Source organism: Sardina pilchardus, chromosome 4 (assembly GCF_963854185.1).
Source record: "Sardina pilchardus chromosome 4, fSarPil1.1, whole genome shotgun sequence".
NCBI classification, from domain to species: domain Eukaryota; kingdom Metazoa; phylum Chordata; class Actinopteri; order Clupeiformes; family Clupeidae; genus Sardina; species Sardina pilchardus.
This window is the reverse complement of record NC_084997.1, coordinates 9,089,675-9,110,931: the sequence shown is the minus strand read 5'-3', so window position 1 is coordinate 9,110,931 and position 21,257 is coordinate 9,089,675. Positions and strand designations below refer to the sequence as shown.

At 49.1% G+C, this 21,257-nt stretch overlaps 1 protein-coding gene across 1 annotated transcript; it reads right to left on the bottom strand.

Moving 5' to 3' along the window:
- Positions 1–440: 440 nt before the first annotated feature.
- On the bottom strand, positions 441–14,065 carry LOC134078247 (activin receptor type-1-like). The gene is made up of 9 exons (XM_062534032.1): positions 13,949–14,065; positions 12,577–12,894; positions 9,747–9,952; positions 7,053–7,152; positions 6,413–6,559; positions 5,792–6,067; positions 4,603–4,800; positions 1,876–2,006; positions 441–1,588 (listed from the first exon to the last, which is right to left on the bottom strand). The coding sequence occupies exons 1-9, from the start codon at positions 13,977–13,979 to the stop codon at positions 1,454–1,456; spliced, it is 1,542 nt and encodes a 513-aa protein (XP_062390016.1). The 5' UTR covers positions 13,980–14,065; the 3' UTR covers positions 441–1,453.
- Positions 14,066–21,257: the final 7,192 nt, after the last annotated feature.

The following is a 21,257-nucleotide window of genomic DNA, read 5'->3' as shown; positions in this document are numbered from 1 at the left end:
CTGTGAGAAATGGCATATGTAAAGTTTGGGCATTCAACAGGCATGTAGACAAATGACTAGAAATCTGCCTCAACTAAACAGCTTACCATTTCGTTCTGGGCAAGAGCTCAGAATCACATGCAGTGCAGTTTGCAGCTGTCAGGGCCAGCTTTAGACATCTGACATTTTCAGGTGAAAACAAATTAATTGCCCATTTCCTTCAGAGACTGACTTGAGACTGGTCAGGCACGGCCCATGTATTTTCTTGCAAAATGGCAGTTGTTGGTGAACCCATGAAAAGACCCTTTGTGCTCAAAACAGCTAAAACTTACAAGTCTGCAGTCTTGAGAATGGGCGGTTTTGAGGACCACGCTGAGCGAAATGTATTCTAGTTTCCATAAACAATAAGCAGTTTGACACAAGCAACCTCAAATGCAAAGATGAGACCGGTACCATCTACATGCATTTGATTTTCTATTTAATTAATTGAAATAACTAACTGATATAAAATATGGATGAAATAAAATAAAAAAACTTAAATTACTTTGATAATGTACACAGTAAGACAATAGACCGTTACAGGCATTACTTTATATATTGAGTTCAGCATCATCTAGTAAATTTTTATTTACTCTTTTAGCATCTGTATCAAATAAAGCTTATGAAACAAACAAACAAAACAGATACATAATGCTAAATGCTTGGTGATATACAAAATGTTCTGTAGCAGGATACATCAGACATCTCGGAAGGAGGAAGAGAGTGACTAAAGCTGCGATACTATCGTAATGTTAGTGTGTTAAATAAATTACAGGTTTGTTGTAAATTGCAGAGGAACATCCTTTAGTAAACACCAGTGCAAGAGATGCAGCCGAAGTCGATCCTTTGTTGTTGTTGTTGTTGTTGTTGTTGTGTTCTCTGATTACTATAGAGATATGGTGATTGTGAAACACAAAGGAACTCCCCTTTTTTGGCAAGTTGATTTTTTTTCTCTCCAGATGCATCTGTAACAGTGCAAGTAAGGAATGCAAAGATTGCTAGTGCAATAAAGGAAATAAAGCACATACAATATTGCTAAATGAAATTCTTTTTCAGACATTTTTTTTTTCAAATCAAAGCTGTGTCAAAACCAAAAAAGGTGTAAGATACGTTCTCCTAAAATGCCCAAGTAACAGTTTTTTTCTTCCTTGAAGAATATGACTATGTGGGAAAGCTCCTATGTCGTAAAAGGGATAGTCACCAAATAACAAAGACTATCAGTAGTCTTTTTTTCCCCGGATCTTTTTTAAATGCCCACTACACCATCTTTGGATGCCAAAATGTGTCCCATCGAGAGTTTAAAATAAATACAATGTGCCACTATAAGAGCACTAGATCCCAGGAGGGTCCTGGTGTGCGGTGCGGTGCGCTCCAGGAGCTCCTCCGACTGGACTTCTGTTAAAGGCCTTTAGGGGGTCTTCCATCTGGAAGGAGTTCAACAGTCCGCTTTGATTTTGTCCAGAGAGTTGTCGATTTTTGTCAAAGTCTTTTTGATGCGTAATGCAGTTAGTCTTGCAGATGGATTCTGGTACCAGCACTCCTTCATGAGTTTAGCGATGGATGTTAAAGTCTGAAAGGAGGGGAAGATGGGGAAAGAGGTAGAAAAGGATACAGTTAGAGTGAAAGCAATTTTCTGTAATTTTTCCAGAAGGCTGTTTGAATGATTGGCAGCACAATAAGTGATACATTTTGTCTCAAGGTCACTTGATTTTTGCGGACTCAAGGATCATCATTGTAGTTACAGTTACATCATGCCTACTTGCACTAGCTTGCTTCACAATGCTTTTTAGAAAGTTCTACCATATTCCCCACACCTCTGCTTAATTAGCAGACAAAAAAAATGAGTCATGTACTTACTGGGTCTGAGAACCATCTGTTGGGGATGTTGGGTCTCTGTTGATCTATGCACACAACCTTTTTCATATCTTCAAAGCTGGGGTCACTTGGAACAACATCATGGAAGGGAGGCTTGTAGTCTTCTACTATTCCTGTAAATGGAACCAACAGGTGAGACATTGTTATCTTCTGTATGGATAGACAGGTGCACCTGTTTTCAGTTAGCAATTATATAAATGGAAAAGCTTTTAATGGAGTGCCAACAGGAGTCGATCCAAACAAAATAACACACATTTCTACTTAACTAGGCTCTTGAATAAGCAGGTAGGTTTGATAAACAAGGAAGAACAAACGTTCACACTTCATTCATTATGAATACAAATGCTGCAAAACAAATCAGTCTGCTGCACTTACTTCGCACTTCAAGTTTACAAGTTGTTTTTTGTTTTTTTTTTTAATTGAAACTAGAGTGTATTTTCAAGAAAATCCTAAATGTGATGGAATATGTGTGTAAGTGCCAAGTGACTAATTGTAAACACTGGTGTCAGTCAATGAAATTAGATGCCAATAGATGAATAATACAGGCCAAGGAAGGTTACTGTGATTTTAGAATACCTTAGGGGCATTGTGGGACTTGACACAAAGCAATGTCCCTAAAATCTCACTTAGTTGATGTCCTTGCTGAGCCTTTTGCTTTTCAATACTTATATTTCTAAGTATTAACTTACTTACAGTAACTATAAAAATACTGTATGATTATGGTTTTTCGTAATCATACATACAGCATTTTTATATTTATAGTTAAGTAAGTTAATACTTAGAAATATAAGTGCAATGTTTATTTGCTTTTCTTCTAGGAATCTTTTGTAAATAATACGTTGAATGAGAGTAGAGGCATGCCATTTGCACCTGACATTTGCTTATCTGGTGATGAACCCATCTGCTGTTGAGGTATCAAACTCCAGCGACCCTTTGACTCACATACCGCACCTTTAAAATGGGTCTGCTATTGACTTCACTCCACTTCTACATTTAGTTGCTGTGCTGTGTTTTCATTATATTTGCAGGGTCACCTAAGTCATGGTTGATCAGAATTATTCCTTAGTTTAACTCGCATAACAAAGTGGGAAATGTGCATTTCTTTAGCCAAATTTTCATGAATGTACACAGAATGTGGCAATGAGCTGAATGGAAACCCTGATGTGTGCCTTGTCAGTCTACTGCCTGACATTTAGAAAGTGTAACATACAACATACAACATTAAATTCAAATTTGTGGTTAAGGTGCTGGGCAAGTGTGCAGCAGCCTGAAAGTTGTGGGTTCAATGTCCGGCTTCCACCGTTGTGTCCTTGAGCAAGGAACTTGCAGTAAAAGTCACTCTGGACAACAGTGTCTGCTACATGAATAAATGTAGAGGCCAAATGCAAACAAAATGTCTTGTGTGTCCTTAAGAGTCCATGTAGCGAGCTTGGTTTTAATACAAGAAAGTGTTGCTGGGATATGAGCTTTCACAATTGTGATTGGCTTTGACAGACAAAAGCTTTTGAAAATGAAAAATCTATTCAAGGCTTTGTCTGACGATCACCTGTGCCAAATTTGGTGAAAATTGGCTCGGCTTGATCCAAGGTTTTCACATCTCGTTTTTGAAAATTGGGCGTATGGGTCAAAAGCTATATGTGTTCACATTTAACTTTTGTGCTAGAGTGCTCAATATGCAGAAATTAAACTTTGCAGATTCTCTGCTTGGCCCCCAAAAATGGTTTCCTGTGGAATGATCCCTTTGAATAATAAACACTATATGAAAAGGTCCCTGAAGTAAGTTTTATACACCAAAAAATAGGGCAAATTAATCATTATGCTACCTCTGAACAGTAACTCAACTGCTTTATGCCAACCAAAGCTGGCTAACTGTCAGTGTCATTTCATCGGCATTTCACTTTATTTTTGCCAGTAGCAGGTCAAATATCAAGGCCATTGGTTTAGCGTTATGGGGTTAAATAGACGCTGCATTTAATGAATTGCTAATGCTACTATCACCCTTGTGTTAATGTGAGCTAATGAGAGTGGAAAGTGGCAGGGAAAGTTAAGGTTACTGTGCCCCTTGCTAACCTACTCTGCAAAAGAGCCCTCCTATAAATAGCCCTAAAGCCATTTAACTCAGAGGGGAGAAATCAGGATCCATTTCAAATGAGACGCCTCCATGTCATTTTGCAGAGGGCATGCAAAGCTAGGCCCATCACCCAAAAATAAAGACCCACGTGTGGAGTCCACACACACACACACACACACACACACACACACACACACACACACACACACACACACACACACACACACACACACACACACACACACACACACACACACACACACACACACAAATATATATGAGCACTTGAATGATCTCAGACAATGTCGTTTACTATATTTGACTGTTCATAAGTGAAAAGGATAACTAACAACACTGTATACACTATCCTCCCTAGTGCTTTAAAGCCCTTTTAGCTGTACTTATTCATTACATTACATTTGGTTGGTGCTTTTTTAAAAATTATTATTCTGGCTGATTCTTTTGCTGGCATGCTCTAAGAGATATGTTTAAATACAGAAGCTATCGAATAAAGAAAATAATTTATTTAATGCGAAAACGAAGGCCCCTCTGGAGTTCACACCAAAACGCAACAGGGGGCTTATGAAACACCCCGCTGGTGTCCTCATTACACTCAGCGTTCTACTGCGGGGACTGACCGTTGCTGACGGTTCTCCGGGCGATCTCCCACAGCACCAGGCCAAAGGCCCAAATGTCCACGCGCTTGTACGACTCAAAGCAGTCTATCTGGATGGAGTCGTCCAGCACCTCTGGGGCCATGTAGCGCTTGGTGCCCACTTTAGGGTTGTTGCCAACGTCCAGCTCATTAGTGTCCTGGAAATGCATCACAGCCAGGCCTGAGGAGACAGAGAAGAAGAACACGCTTTTTAAAGTCCACTGAGGGGGTCCTTTTAGACGGTACAGAAGAGCAGCTCAAACATGAGTGAGCAGAACAAGCTCAGTGTCTGAGTCCAGCCAACTACTGTGCCAACTTTTTCATCGGAAAGTTTCACTTTATTTTGAAATGACAAAAACATTGTGAAATGGATGTGATGCCATTATTGGACGGATGTAATACTAAATGTACCAAATGGGTAGACTGCTGGCAGTGGATGCTGGCTTGTGGATTTTAAATGACAATGAAAAAAAAAAACACAAAAACAAAACAAGAAAAACAACCATCTCTGTTAGTGACAAATCAGGGTGCTGCGCTCATCACACGCGTGTAATTACACAAAAACAACAACACATTTATTAGAACGCGCCGAGCCGCGCAGAGCTGAACTAAAGTAGGTGGGGAGGCACTCCATCCAGGACACGGTCTGGAGCCGCATCTCTCGGTGCTCCGCATCTATTTGGAACGGTGCGCATCCTGGGTACTTTAGCGACCCGAGGGGTGCCTTAATGGATTTTTGGTTAAGGTTTAAGAGGGATCCCTGCATGTTTCCTTCCTCCACATTAACCACAAGCCATTCAGTGATTGGTGGGGAAAGGGGCCCACATGGGCCTGATGGAAGTCTGGCGGACAGCCTCTCAGTGACCGTTGGAACTAAATACACGTTATTTTTTCCTCCTAATGGCCTAGCAGTAATGGGTCAACGTGACCTTTGTGCTAACGAAGTTATAAATAACACTGCAGGACACTGATGCTCGAAAACAACAAATAATCAACAATTACGCATCAACGAAACAAACAAAAAAAAGGTATGGGACGGCTGATTATTGTTGCCGTTTTCTAAGGAAGAAGCAGCTTGTTTTAATGCGGGCAAATTAGAACAATGTTCCTCTGACACACCACGGCAACTGCTAGGCGAACGCACTCGCGGGGAAATGGCCACGTCTACCCACCCAAGTCGGCGATGCAACACTGGCCGTTCTTGTTGACCAGGATGTTCTTGCTCTTGAGGTCGCGGTGGGCGATGGCCGGCTTGCCCTGCGTGCCGAAGATCTCCACGTGCAGGTGGGCCAGGCCGCTGGCGATGGACAGCGCCATGCGCAGGCAGGCCGCCGTGTCCAGCGTGCTCAGCTGCAGGTAGTCGTAGAGCGAGCCCATCTCGTGGTAGTGCGTGATCAGCCACAGCTGCGTGCTGGAGTTTCGCGAAGTCATGTCCGAGGCAATGAAGCCTGCAGGGGGAAGGAAGAAGGGCGCCGGGATGGGTGTGGGGGGGGGGATAGACAGCCAGACAGACAGAGAGAGAGAGAAGGAATAAAAGGAGAGAGAGAGAGAGAGGAAGAAAAAAAGGAACAGAGTGAGAGATGAAAGAGAGAGAGGAAGAAAAACAAGGTGGAGGGGGGGGGGGGGGGGGCAGGCAGTTCAGATACAGACCTAGTGAGGTTTTTAATCAGACACAGTAAAACAAGCCTGGCACACGGTCCTCACTGGACTGGGCTGCGCTCGAAAAACGTGCAAATGTAGAGCGCTCTAATTAATCACATCAGCCACAGATTACGGCATTAGCCGCCACATACCCAGGATGTTCTCGTGCCTCAGCAGCACCGTGTTGTAGATCTCCGTCTCGCGGAACCACGACTTCTCGTCTCGGGAGGAGAAGATCTTCACCGCCACGCTCTCGCCCTGCCACTGGCCTCTCCACACCTCTCCGTACCGCCCCTTACCTGCCGGGGAAGAAGCAAAAGGACACCCAGCGTGAGAATACGTCGCCTCCGGCGGCTGGGATTGTATAATCCAACAGGATTATCTATGCCCCGATTATAATAATACGCTAAAAATATACACTCATATGCTCATGAATCTATATTGGAATCATGCTGTCAAACGCTGAGGGGGCACAGACTAATTGAACAGTCTGCTGCATGCTCGGTTGCCATGGCCGGGATAGAAGGAGGTTAGCCTGGTCTTATACGCTGGATGTGGGCGACCTGATGTGGGATCTTGCGAGTCACTTGTGGGACCCTCGAGGGCTTAGACTGCAGATGCGTACATCCGTAAAACAACTTAATCATATCCGTGTGTGTCTCTCTGTCCCCCTCTCTCTCTCTCTCTCCCCCCCACCCTTCCCCCGCCCCGTCTCTCTTTTTGTCTCCCCCTCCGCCTGCGTTCCCCTGCTGTGCCTCTAACGAGGGCGATGGGATTAGCCGAGCTCCTCACCCACACATTCGTTGAGCGTTATCTGTCTGGCTACAGTCCTCTGGACAAGGAAGGGGAGGCCGGATCCGCTGCCTGATGTGCAGGAGTGATCGAGCAGATCCTGTGAGAGAGAGAGAGAGAGAGAGAGAGTGATGGAAACAAATGAGAGAAGAGTGTAACCAACAGGGCTAAAAGGGAAGAACGCACACAATCAAAAAGGAAAAAAACTAGCATAAGAACAGCATCTAATGCTGTGATTTCAGCATGTGGGCCTCAGATGGGGGGAAGCGAGAGCGCCAGCCACACTTTGATGTGGAGCATATTAACGTGTGAGTGTGTGTGTGTGTGTGTGTGTGTGTGTGTGTGTGTGTGTGTGTGTGTGTGAGTGTGTGTGTGTGTGTGTGTGTGTGCCTGCGCTGCATGCTCGGCTGTGTAGCTGTGGGGGCGAACCAATGCGCCCACCCATGGGGAGGGGGGAGCGAGAGAGCCCCCTGCTGGGAGAGACAGCAGCAGGCGTGGGTGATTAGCGAGACAGGGGGAGGGGGGAGGTGAGGTGTGGTGCGGTGTGGTGCGGTGCGGTGGGTGGCTGAGAGACTAGAGTCTAATCCCCAGCCCAGACTCCCAAATAGCCTTTTAATAATATCAGCCCAGCGGGGTCGCTGCACGGCGCCTTGGCCGACACCAGAGGGCACTGTCGAGCAGCTCCAGAGAGGCCGCTGTGAGGAAAATGAAAATCCGACCAAAACAACACAGCGCCACCCCCCCCCCCCCCACCCCCCCTCCTCCCTCCACCCTCCTCCATCACATCCACCTCCTCCCAAAAAAACAACAAAGAGGATAGAGGGAGGGAGGAAACACGAGCCGGCAGGAGAAAAAACAATTTGCGAGGAGGTTCGCCACCGCAGTCAAACATATGCCGGCGTCACGAAGGCAGCATGAGGACGTAATTTTGAAAATGACAGGAATGTGGACAGAAGGACATAAATCCGGAAAACATACCTCTTTCGGGTTTTGCAGAGGACAAGGGGAAAAAAACAAGCCCCATAATCTGTGTGACATTAGGAGCGAGCCGGGGCGGGATATGGGGGTGGGGGGGGGGGGGGGGGGGTGTGATGAACTGAGCCAGTCAGATCGTTGACATTATCATCATCCGAGAGGCCTTATGCACCCAGAGAAACAGAAGGCGGGGGAAGGGTGGTGCACATGTGTTTACCCCTGAAATCTACTGTTTTTTTATGGCCACAACTGGTCCTCATAACTCTTGTCAGGGTGCTGGCAAGCACTTTTTAATTATAATGAAACAAACATTCTGCGGCAGCATATTTAGGGCCGGGTTGCCAGGCTCTCCGCTGGTCCTTTTGAAAACGGCTTGAATCGGGTCCAAGAGCAGCAACTCTGCAAACCCACCCCAAAATGAGGCATGAGAACGGCCGCGCTTTACTGTAAACACGGGGCCTGTTTGCCTGAAGGCTTTTAATTAAAAATGGATGGGATTTCACTGGGATTTAGGGGGACTAAATTGCATTAATTTCAATCGAACACACGGCCAGGAAGAGAAAGCGCCACCGTCACTTGACGGCCAGGGACTCAAGCCAACAGCACAAGCAAGAGCATCTGAGAAACGCTGGGACAAATAGACCAAGGAGTGCTGGACAACAAGATGCCTTGCGTTCAATTCACTTGGCTGTCCCAGTCTTATGATATGGATGAAGAGCCATGTTAGGTGAGCACAGGGGTTAAAGACTTAATGCATGCAAGATAGAGATGCTTAGTGGGATTATAGCATTTCCTCCATCATTAGAAATAATGGCAACGCCCATAACAATACGATACTTATGGGGGTACACGAGGGAGTAGGGCGCTTTAATGGCCACTGCAGCAGTAAGCTAGTAGTGCCGGCAGTCATAATAGTCACTAGAACAATTCCCTTTTAAAGTATACTGTATTCTCAGAGGAGACATTGGAGACACTGCTCCAGGCTCTATGGCCACAGACAACAGAAACCCAAGAACCAGTTTTCCCCAGCAACTCATCATAACTGGCACTAATAGAAAGGTCCTGAATCTAACCAAGGAAATGCTTGTGCAGTGTTAGAGACTGTGGGGGGAGGGGGAGGGAGGCAGCAGAACAGATAAAATACCCATATACCCAAGTGAGTTCATAGTTGCAGACTACCCCACCACAGGGCTATTTATCACACGGAGAGAAGAGCTATTGTTTTCTGATTGGCTGGTGGGGTGACTATTAATTCTGAAAAACGGAACATCTATGAAGTAGATCTGTTAAAAAAAAAAAGTTCACCGTTCCAGATCAATGCTTATGAATGGTAACTATAACAACCATGGCAGGGTGACTTTTGGGCTTGGAAACAGGCCTCGCAACAATGCAATCAACTGTAAACAAGCTCTCCACTCTCCACCGCTACCACTGTCGGGCCAAAGAAAGTTGTACACCAAACTGAGCAAGTAAGCTTCTTTGTAAACAGAACCACTTATTTCCTTTGCCTGCTATGAAGGCACTATTGCCTATCGTGGCAACAGGGTGAAAAGCGGGATAACGGCCTTCGAGACGTCCCGTTATACCTTACGCGCTGCGCATCGGGGAGTTCTTGGTCTCCCCCTCGTCCATTAATTCCGTATAACAGGGCAGCTCGGCGGCCATTATCCTTTACTTAAAGCAGCTACTGCGGCAGTCCTTCCTGACCAGTGGACTCACCGCTAGCGTGCTCTCCCCGACGTTGGAGGCGATGAGGCCGTCGATGGTGCCGTACTCGGCGTCGCGCGCCGTCAGCTGCTCCATCTGGTTCTTGTGGATGCGCCGGAACACCAGGATGGCCACCGCCGACAGGACGATCAGCACGATGACCGGCGCCACGATCACCACCGCCAGCGAGGTCACGCTCGAGCTGCGCCCGTCGCTCGCTGCCACAGCGGAAACACAGGGTGCAGTATGGGTAAATGAGACGCACATACACACACACACACAGGATACACACACACAAAAGACATCAACACACAGTCATGAACTAACGGAACTAACGATTATTTTCACAGTCAACAAAAAAATGGTGAAACGACATCAATCAATGCTACCAAAAAGCCAAGATTATGTCCCCATAGGATTGTCTTGCTTTGTCTACATACCAAATATATTTAGTTTTAATTAATTAACCGATTATCAAAATATTCAATAAATCAATCAGCAATGTTCTAGCCCTAGGCATGACAGTGCAGTGTTAAGGACAAGTAAACACATGGGTGATTGCTGATCCCCGCCAAGTCCTGCTTTCTTTTCACTCTGTGTGTGTGTGTGTGTGTGTGTGTGTGTGTGTGTGTGTGTGTGTGTGTGGAGCCAGGTGAGTGGTGTCGCGTTGCGTGAGCTGAGGCATGTCTCGTCCGTAAGCCTGCGGCTTTGTGAGGAGAGGCGATGATAATTGGGTATGCTAAAGAACACGGGCGCATTCCCAGCTGCCCCGGCCCTGCGCTGGACCACACAGACGGAGTTTAGCTGCGGGGGCTCCACAACAGAAACAAACAGCGTCAGAGAAAGAGAGGACACACACACACACACACACACACACACACACACTAAACATGAGCACAGAGCCTCCCAATAGGCCTTGAATACACTGCCAGGCCCTCAAAACATTACAGATCAAAAGCTACAGGTCCCAGGCCTAAATGCACACTCACGCACACACACACACAATGCTCCCATTCTGTGCCTCCTCACTGGAGTCTTCATACAGTGCTAAGGGTAAATTCAAAGAATTCAAGGCATCACTGGGGCTCAAAGACCTGGCAGCTCACACACAAGAGCACTTCACTTTATACAGATTACACTTCACAGGTTTTTATGTTGCTTTCATTTGTTGCTCAGCAGCCAAACTTGTGTGTGTGTGTGTGTGTGTGTGTGTGTGTGTGCGTGTGTGTTTGTTAAACTGCTTTCCAAACAAACCAAAAGTACACTACAGTCTCCTTTGTAAGAAAGTGTGACCAAACAGGCGTTCATGCGAAAGGTCAAAAAGCTGGCAGCAGGAAGCGAGACAACAAACAGAGCTTCTTGTGCGGATCACAAAAGCCGCCGATCAAAGAAACTGGCGAATCGCTGGAAAATATCTGCACATGAAAGGCACGCAAAACAGCCCCTCTTCTCCGCCGCTTTGAGGAAATCCTTTTTCCCTGCTAATTTTCAGGAAACACAGCGACTCACAGATGTTTGGGGTTTTTTGTCGGGCTTGCATCGCAATGTATGAAAAAATAAAGTAAAAAAACGGGAGACATCAGAGACGCGACGCTTCTTATCAAAAACAACATTATGATAAAATGATGCGTTGAATTAAGAAGTTGCGTGTCGGAGCAGAGAGGGGGTGAGCAGATATGGGCTGGCGGGCCCCTGGGAGCTGGCCTCGCTGCGCTGGGCTTGCCTGGCAGCACTGTGCCAGATGCCATTGACATTCAGAAGGTGAACAACTAGTGCTGCCACTGCTGTTGCCGCCGCCGCTGTCACCGCATCTCCAAGAGCAGAGGAGACGTGACACACACACACACACACACACACACACACACACACACACACCTCGAAATCATTCAACCTTCCCAGGGGGGATGTGTTCCACAGGGGACCGAGAGGCGCTCGGTGGGAACAGGGGAGGAGGCGGACCGTGACCAAACACTGCTCAAACGGCCACCTGCCTCTTCCAGGCACCTCGCCTCTCTTCCCTCGCTGTCCCGGCCGCTCGCTCGCTCTGTCTGTCTGTCTGTCTGTCTGTCCCTCCGTCTGTCTCTCTGCCTTTCCCTTTGTGGTGCGCTAGCTTTAAACAGAAGGAGTTCTGAATGCCGGGCTGGAGCAGGGTCTCAAATGCCCGTGGCAGACAATTTCATGGCCCGCAGTCCTAAAGCAACCTGCAAAAGGGGTGTGGGGTGTCTGTGTGTGTGTGTGTGTGTGGGGGGGGGGGGGGTTAGGAGGAGAAGGGGATTTGGTGTCCAAGGACAGGCAGGCAAACTAGCGAGTACGCCCGTCCACCTGAGACGGAGGGCGGAACGAAGCTTGCGGGACGTCTCTGAACTGGAGGCCATTGTGAGCGCAGGAGCCTGCTTTTTGTTTGCGCTCGGCTCGCACAATGGCCGCGGACATGAGGCCTGTGTTTGTGCTCAAAGCACTGGAGACGCGTTTGAGAGTGACTGTACAAGGCCTGTCAAAACAACACTCAACACACACACACACACACACAGACACTACACACACACACACACTACACAGCATTGTCCAAGAAATGCAAACAAAGCGGCGAGGTTTGGCAAGAGTGTGCAACAAAAGGCTGTTTCCCCCCCTAACATGTTACGCTTGGGCTGAGTCTCAAGCAAGCTAGGCGTGTCTGAGAGACTCCGCACGGATGTGTACGTCAAGTGTTGTGATTGAACTCCACGCATCTGTGCAGCTGTATCTCTGCATGAGCGCATATTTTTATGTTATTGTGTGAGTGTGTGTGTGTGTGTGTGTGTGTACACATCTTTGTGAATGAGGCTAAGAGGCGGCACCCTACCTCTGACTGGCAGCTCCACGGTGAGGTTGAAGTTGCACAGGTGGCCCCTGCAGCAGTGCACGGCCTGGGTGGAGGAGGGCGGCGTCTTGCAGGTGAGCTTGCCCTGCTCGTACTTGGTGAAGCAGCCCTTCTGGTAGACGCGTGCGTCGCCCTTGAGCAGCAGCGACGCGAAGCACCGGGTGCCCATGCAGCGGCTGCCCAGGAGACACGAGGCGCCCTCGCACACGCACTCCTGCTTCTCCTCCTCCTCGAGCTCGTTATACCCCGCCGTCGGCTCGGGCTCCTTCGGCTCGGGCGCGGCCGCCGCTGGCGCCCCCTCTGGATGGAGGACAAAACGACAGGTAAAGAAATGACCTGGCTGAATAATCAGAATCAGAATCAGACACAGCTTTATTGGCCAGGTTTGCGTAAACCAACAAGCAATTTGACTCCAGTTAATCTTTAACATGACCGAATAATGGTGAGGGGCTGAGAGAGGTGTTACTACGAGCGCTCTAACTCAGACAGAGACAGCTAGCGCCCCCTCTGGATGGAAGACAAAACAACAGGTAAAGAAATGGGCACGCAAAAAACCACACGAGCTCCGAGCGCTCGAACGTGGCCAGAGTCGTGTCCAGTGTTGTGGCGTGGGCTCAGTGGAAGCCCACACGCTGCATGTCCTGCGGGTCACTCTTTTGAAGCGCGGCCCTCGTGACCCACATCGGGCTCAATCTCATTATGCAACAGTTATTTACACGATAAAATGCGGCCCGACGCGTAAGGTCACTCCAAACATTAGCCTCTCACAGCTCTCAGCAACACTGGTGGACGGATGAAAGGATACGGACAACACACAACGCTGACAAGAAGCTAAACGCGTTTGCGCTTCGGTCATAGCAGCCAAGTAAACATAGCCTGAAATAAGAGCCACTAAACAGCCACTAAACAGCCCCTAGCGCACGTGTGTGTGTGTGTGTGTGTGTATGTGTGAGTGTAAGAGTGTGTGAGAGAGTGTGAGAGAGTGTGAGTGTCAGAGAGACAGAGAGAGAGAGAAATACAGTGTGTCTGTCTTGTTTTTGCTCACTCACAAACATATAAACACACACACACACACACACACACACAGAGACATAGACAGAGAGAGAGAGAGAGAGAGACAAAGACAGACACAAAGAGAGAGAGAGCGAGAGAGAGAAAGAGGGAGACAGAGAGAGAGGGATAGACAGACAGAGAGAGAGACAGAGAGAGACACAGACAGACATAAAGAGAGAGAGCTAGAGAGAGAAAGAGGGAGAGAGAGAGGGATAGAAAGAGAGAGAGAGAGAGTGTGCGTGTGGAGCGGCCCCAGTGACCAGGCGTGGCGATCTCAAAAGTGCAAAGAGCAGACTGTCACCTCTGGCGGGCGTCTCCACGGAGACGTTCATGTTGCACAGGGCCTCCTGGCAGCAGAAGACGCCGGGGCTCCCGCAGCGCACGCCACTGCCGCCCTCGCCCACCTCCTCCGCCACCTCCTCCCCACCGCCGCCTCCGCCGTCCCCCACCGCCACCACGCACCCCCGCCACCGCCGCCGCTGGGCCTCCGTCCCGTTGAGGGGCTCCAGGGCGGAGAAGCAGTGCCGCGCCGCCAGGCAACGGTTGGCGTGGGAGCACGCGGGCCCGTCACACACACACTCGATGCCAGCGGGTACCGGGTTATCTGTGCAGGACATACAGGAGAGAGAGGTGGTAGAGAGATGGAGAGGGAGGGAGGGAGAGAGAGAGAGAGCGGGAGAGGGAGAGGGAGAGAGAGAGAGAGAGAGTTAAAATGGGAGAAAGAACTTCCATTACTCATGAGCAGAGTGAGAGGAAGTTGGAGTGACTGAGTCAATGTTGATAGGGCACTACATAAGCTATCCCTTTCCATATATCTTAAACACACACACACACACACACACACACACACACACACACACACACACACACACACACACACACACACACACACACACACACACACACACACACACACACACACACACACACACACACACACACACACACACACACACACACACACACACACACACACACACACACACACACACACACACACACACACACACACACACACACACACACAATAAGTGTAATCAACCACCAGACCTTGTGGTGCATCAGCATTTCCCTTTCTTTTTTCAATCACAGCACACACACACACACACACACACACACACACACAGCACACACACACACAGCACACACACACACACAGCACACACACACACTGACATCCATTCAGGGGTCTGATAGCCATGGCCCGCTACAGCTAGTAGCACCCATTAGCCATGCAGAGTGAGTGTGCTTTGCCCAGGGAGGGAGCGCGAGAACACCAATCAAATGCTCAGTCATCATCCGCCTCTGAGAGGCAATCACTGCAGTTGTCACAAACATGCTGGGAGAGAAGGGGGGCAGAGAGGGAGGGGAGGGGAGGAGAGGAGAGGGGGAGAGAAGGAGGGAGGAAGAGAGGGAGGGGGCTAAAGTGTGCCCTTGATGCAGAGAGATGTAAACTCCCGCTCACCAGACAGACACAAAGCCCTCTATTTTCCCCCCAACACTGGAGAAACTCAAGTCTGTTTTTCCCCTTTTTCTTTCTTTTTTTAAGGGAGAAAAAAAAGAGTTCTCTCACACACACATGCACACATGCGAGCACACCAAAGCTCACACACAGGTCTACACAGCAAGAACACCCAGCCAAGCTCAGTCTCTCTCTCTCTCTCTCTCTGTCTGTCTGTCTCTCTCTCTCTCTCTCCTTTCTTTCTTTCTTTCTTTCTCTCTTTCTTTCTTTCCAATTCTCTCCTTTCCCCTCACTCCTCTTTCATCGTAGGCTTACCTTGCACACTCGAGGCGGGCAGCACCACCACGGTGAGGACCAGGAGAATCATGACGCCATTGAACATTGTAGACCTGGAGAGACACAAGCAGAGGAGAGAGCTCAGGATCACAGGCTTCATGCAAAGCTCCACATTCACAAAGACATCAAACAACTTGCTGCCATGCCAAAACAGATTTGGAGGAAGGGGGGGGGGGGGGGGGGGGACACGGACATGGCTGCAACATTTAATGAGTTTACATAAAAGTACAGTTCCTACATGACATCGAAACTGACTTATATAGCCCTGAAAAAGAAAGAATGCAAGAAAGACAAAGGCAACTTGCGTGTCTGCATATTTAGACAGGCAAATCGCAACCTACTGTGCGTGCCTTCTCAGACTAGCCATGTTAACAGCCTCCAGACAGCACGAGAGATCGCAGAGATAGAGAGGGACGGTACGACCGAGGAAAAGCATGAGACTATGAGAGAGAGGCGAAAGACAGTGAGTGTGAGAAAGAGCGTGAGGAAAGAGAGAGAGAGAAAGAGAGAAAGAGAGGGAGGAACGAGAGGAGGCAGCTAAATTATAAAAGAAGTGCAGAAGACACAGACAGAGATTTTAGTGGGCAAGAGACCTTTCCTTATTGTCAGTAGAATCAACACCAAGTTTAAAATGCTTGAGCAAAGCGGTGCTCATGCCTGCCTGTTGTCCTGGCAACAAGGCATTGAGTGGCAAGCAGTGGGAAGACTGGCAATCTCCTATTGGCTGCCAGTGTGACAGAGGGAGAGAGAGAGAGCGAGTGAGGGAGGGAGACAGAGAGGGAGCGATAGAGGGAGGGAGAGAGCTTGGCAGCAGAGGGAGCAGACAGACGCAGGAGAAGGAGGGAGGAAGAGAGAGAGAGGTGGAGGAGAGGAGAGAGAGCGGAGAGCACAGCAGGACGAATGAATGTGGAGCCCAGAGAGGAGTGAGTGTGTGTGTGTGTGTGTGTTTAAAAAGGCAGACAGCCATTTTTGCATATTTCATCTTTTTTGTCTCTCCGTGCTTAAATTCATCGGGTTTACGTCTCAGATTGCTGCTCGTCAGACGCGATTGCTCTTGGGGGGTGAGGGGGGGCAATAAGAAACTAAAGCGGTGTTCCTCCACCCCCCCCCCCCCCCCCCACTCCTCACCCTTCCTCATAGCCCATCGCTCCTCAACCCGCACGGTGCTGCACTCTTTCTTTGGCCTCATGTTTATGACACACTGCGCTGTGCTGACCGTTATCTCTGCACCGTGTGTGTGGCTCCCTGTTGATGAATACCCCACTGTTTGTGTATGTCTGTCTGAGAGTATGTGTGTGTGTGTGTGTGTGTGTGTGTCTCGGGCGTGTGCATGTGTGTGTGTGTGTGTGTGTCAGTGCCCCCTCTTCTCTCTCTCTCTTGTTGGTTGGTCAGTCCGCATCCTGGTCCCCCCCCCCCCTCCTGTCCTGTGTGTGTTCTCAGACATAAATGATTAAGCACGTACTGTCAGCGGCGGGCCCAGCGGCGTCCGTATGGGCCCACTCACACGCCGACCACATGCTGCTCTTTTAATCAGGCCACAAAACAAGAGGCTGCCGCTCCCACATAATCAGCAGCCCAGAGTGGCGGGGGCACACAGGGGCCAGCAGGCCACGGGGGGGTCGCACTGGGCCGGGGGAGAGGGGGGGGTGGGGTGGAGGGGGTGGTCTGAGGGGGTTTCAGAGGGGGTTCAGCCAGGTGCCACTGAGGGGCCAGTAGGGTACAGGCTGGGGGCAACGAGGACAGAGACGGGGTGCAGCCAGGGGGTAGTGGGGCAGAGACAGGGGCCCGGGGGAGGGAAGAAACAGAGGCAGAGGCAGGGGGAGAGGGGGAGAGGGGGAGAGAGAGAGAGAGAGAGAGGAGGGGAAAAGTAGGGGAAGTGGGTAGCAGTGGGGCAGAGAAAAGAGGGCTATTCAGAAGCTGGTTGGAGGGAGAGAGGGGTGCAGAGAGGGAGGGAGGGAGGGAAGGAGAAAGGGAGAGAAATAGCAGAAGAGGAGTGAAGAGTCAGGACTAAGTGCCCGAGTGGACAGAAAGGGATAGATAACCAGACAGGTGAAGAGAGAGACAGAGAGTGTGTGTCAGGGACAGAGAGGAGATAGAACGAGAGACAGAGAGAGAGAGAGAGAGAGACGGAGTGGGAGAAGAAAAAAAAACAGCGAGTGCTAGAGGCAGGGGGAGAGACAGAGGGAAGGTGGGGGCACGGAGCCAGACATCGAGGTGGCAGGGGAGGCAACGCCACTGCAGCACTTGGCAGACTGGCAGACAGTTGGTGCAGAGGAGTGAAGGCTTCGTTTTAAACAGCAGTAAAGGCAGCCCCCTCCAGACACCCAGAGATTTCACTGCATACACTCAACAGCCACGGCTACCCTCCAGTAACTACCGTTCCCTCATGGGGCTGCCAGACGTGTGTACGTGTGTGTGTGTGTGTGTGTGTGTGTGTGTGTGTGTGTGTGTGTGTGTGTGTGTGTGTGTGTGTGTGTGTGTCAGTGTGCGTAAGTACATAGCAGGTCTACTTTCTCTCAGGTGTGTGTTGCTTCAGGACATATTCTCATCTAGACATGAATCACGAGTGTCGTGTTTTTTTGGCTCATAAATTCATTCTGGAGGAGAAAGAGAAAGGGAAAAAGTTCCTTCAAAGGCTCTCTCCCGGCTCCTGGCACCGCTCGTCTACCTGATATGCTAATTGATAGCCTGTTAGCAGACCGGAACGAGGAACACGTCCTGCAGCAAAAAAACCTCAAGACTCTCCCTCCCTCCTCCAGTGGTCTGTCCACACCTGGTCATATATTTCCCGACAATAACAACATCTTTAAGTCCGGTCTGAGCGAGTGGCGAAGACTCCAATCTACACAGGGCAGCCATTCCTCTCTTGGCTCGCATGTACTCCGGATGAGAAATGATAGCCTGGGTTAAGCCTCGGTAATGAAAGCAGTAGGTCTTCCTCCTGCACCAAATGCTTAATTAAAAGGTAGCATTGGGACTCCATTAAAATTGACCCGGGCCCCTACAAAGTCAAGTGAGAAACAAAGCAAACGTAATTGAATGCATAGCTCATCGTATCACCCCCCCCCTCCCTCAAGCCTACCCCACCCACACATGCTGGAAGGACAACACTGCCGTGCAGGCTGTAAATCACTGAGAGAGAAAGAGGGAGAGAGAAATAGAGGGAGAGAGAGAGAAATAGAGGGAGAGAGACCAAGAGAGAGTTTGTCACTAGAAGAAAGTTTGGCCATGTCTGAAGTACAAAAGCCAAAAAGGAAACATAAATCAGACTGGCGTTCCCCAAACGCTTTTTAATTCTATGACCAGGCACTACTAACAGAGGCACAATTTAAAACATACAGACACACAGAAACACACACTCACTCACTCGGTCTCTCTCACTCTCTCTCCCTCCCTCCCTCCCTCTCTCTCAGCGGCAATGGTCTGAGGATGTTTCTGGGAGCTGCAGCTAAGCTAAAACTAGCTTAGAGCACACTACACAGTATGACTGCCTACATTAAGAAAACAGCATGTGTCGACTGGTGGCCTCAAGAACTTGATAGACAGAGAGACGGCGAGAGAGAGATAGAGAGAGAGAGTGAGAGAGGAAAAGAGAGTTGACCCCCTTCCTGGTTTGCCTCTTTCTTCCCCATCCTTCTGAAGCACTCATCCCTCCCATCCCTCCCTCTCCTCTCCTCCCCTTAAGGAGGTCAGCCAGTGTCTCTCAGGGGCTATTCTCCCTCCTCGTCACTTGGCCTGGATGCAGCGCGCACTGTCATCCACTTGGCCAGCCCAAGGATAAAACACACATAACCGAGAGGGAGAGGAGGAGAGGAGGAGAGGAGGAGAGGAGGAGAGGAGGAGGAGAGGCATCGACTCCAGATCACTCGGCTGCTGAAGGTTCATAAGCACCACACCAAAGGGACCGTCAGGCTCTCGGAATTGGAACCATCCTGCTCTATCCCTCTATCAATCCCTCTCTATCCCCCTCTCTCTCTCTCTCTCTATCCCTCCCTCCCTCCCTCCATGGGAGTGCCCATGTCTCGGATCACAAAGAGCTTCAATGAAACAAGATGGCTGAGCGTGTGGTCACAGTGCCACAGAGAGAGAACTGAGACCGAACGTGAGGGTTTGAGGTTTTTGAGAGGTTTGGCTCTGCCATAATCACTCAAGCTAGACCCGGCGGCACCGCACAGAGGGTTTTGTCGTCGCTACCATCCCATTAGCAGCCCATTTTGAAAAAGTTATTACTAGTACCAGTTAAAATACACGCCCAATGTGGGCCAGCTGTAATCAATCTGAAGTGCTTGCTTTACCTCTGTGGATTGAAGATGTCTTGTGTGGTGTATATACTGTATGTAAGAACAATAGTGGGGGGGACATCAACAGAGCTTAATTGCCTTGTGTTCATATTTCTGCTCAAGTTGCTGCATGCCAGCAATTCAACTGACACCATTTAACAAAGATGTCTCCCTAGAGCTTACCGGCTCCACCCAAGGATTAGGGCTTACTCCTCAAAACTCATGGCCATGGACAAGGCAAAACAAACAAACAAAAGCCAAGAAACATCCCTTCTTTTCAGAGTTTGCTTTTAAACGTCTTGTTTATTCTGCCGTGTTTGTTTTTTGCCTCTTTTGTGCGGGAGGCCAACGCTCGAGAGAGGGTTGTCCTAGCCCCAGGGCAACGCGTATGTATATGCGTGTGTGTGTGTGTGAGCGCGTTTATGTGTGTGTGTGTGTGTGTGCGCGTGTGTGTGTGTGTGTGTGTGTGTGTGTGTGTGTGTGTGCGTGTGTGTGTGTAAGTCAGTGGCGTTGGCTGGGATCCTCTTTAGCCCCAAGCTGTGCGGGAGTTGCTGAGTCATCAGGCTGGCGAGTGGGGAGACGGGCGCTGTAATCTGCGTCTGAGCTGGAGGTCTGAGAGTTGCCATGGCGCAAATAGCCCAGGCGCTGGGGGAGCAGAGCCGAGCCGAGCAGCAGGGAGAGGGGGAGAGAGAAGGAACCAGAGAACGAGAAGAAATGATAGAGGGACAGAGGACAATAGAGGAGAGAGAGATAAGGATGAGACAGGATGGAATAAATAATAGAGAAAGAGAAAGAGAGAGAGAGAGAGAGAGAGAGAGACAATGAAAGGAAGACATGACTGAGGGACAGAGGGAGAGATGGCAAGAGAAAGGGAGAGAGGGGAAAAAAAGAAGGCAGGAAATGGATAGAGGGACAGAGGAGAGAGAGGGAGATAGCAGGAGGAAAAGGGAGGGAAACGTAGAGCTGGGCAGAGCTCTCAGTGCCAGACCTCACCTCATATGTCTCACTGAATGTGACACCAGGGACACACTCACCCCTCTACACCTCATGCACACACACTCACACACACACGCGCACACACACACACACACACACACACACACACACAGACCACCCATCCCCACTCCTCCCAGGTGAGTATGGCGTCTGATGCAGCAAAAACAAACCTCACATTCACACACACGCACACACTCAACAGCAAATCTGGAAAAAATGTGCTCTTTCATACACACACACACAAACCCTCAACTCACACACACACACTCCTCAGTGGAGCCAGCTCGGTCAGAGCCTTAATTCAATAACTCGAGTCACAGGCTTGCAGTGTGTCTACTAGAGCATCGTTTTAAAGCAGTTAAGGAAAAGTCTAGATCAATAGTAAGCTCATTATTCAGTGTTCAGCTCCAGACAAGACGCTTTGCCATGTTGTGACTCCCATCAGTCAAAGTGCTCCTTTCTTACCAGTGGCTTCAAGGGTTTCCAGTGGTTTGTGTTTTGTTTGGGTTTCGTTCAGTCTGTCAGCATATAGTCCG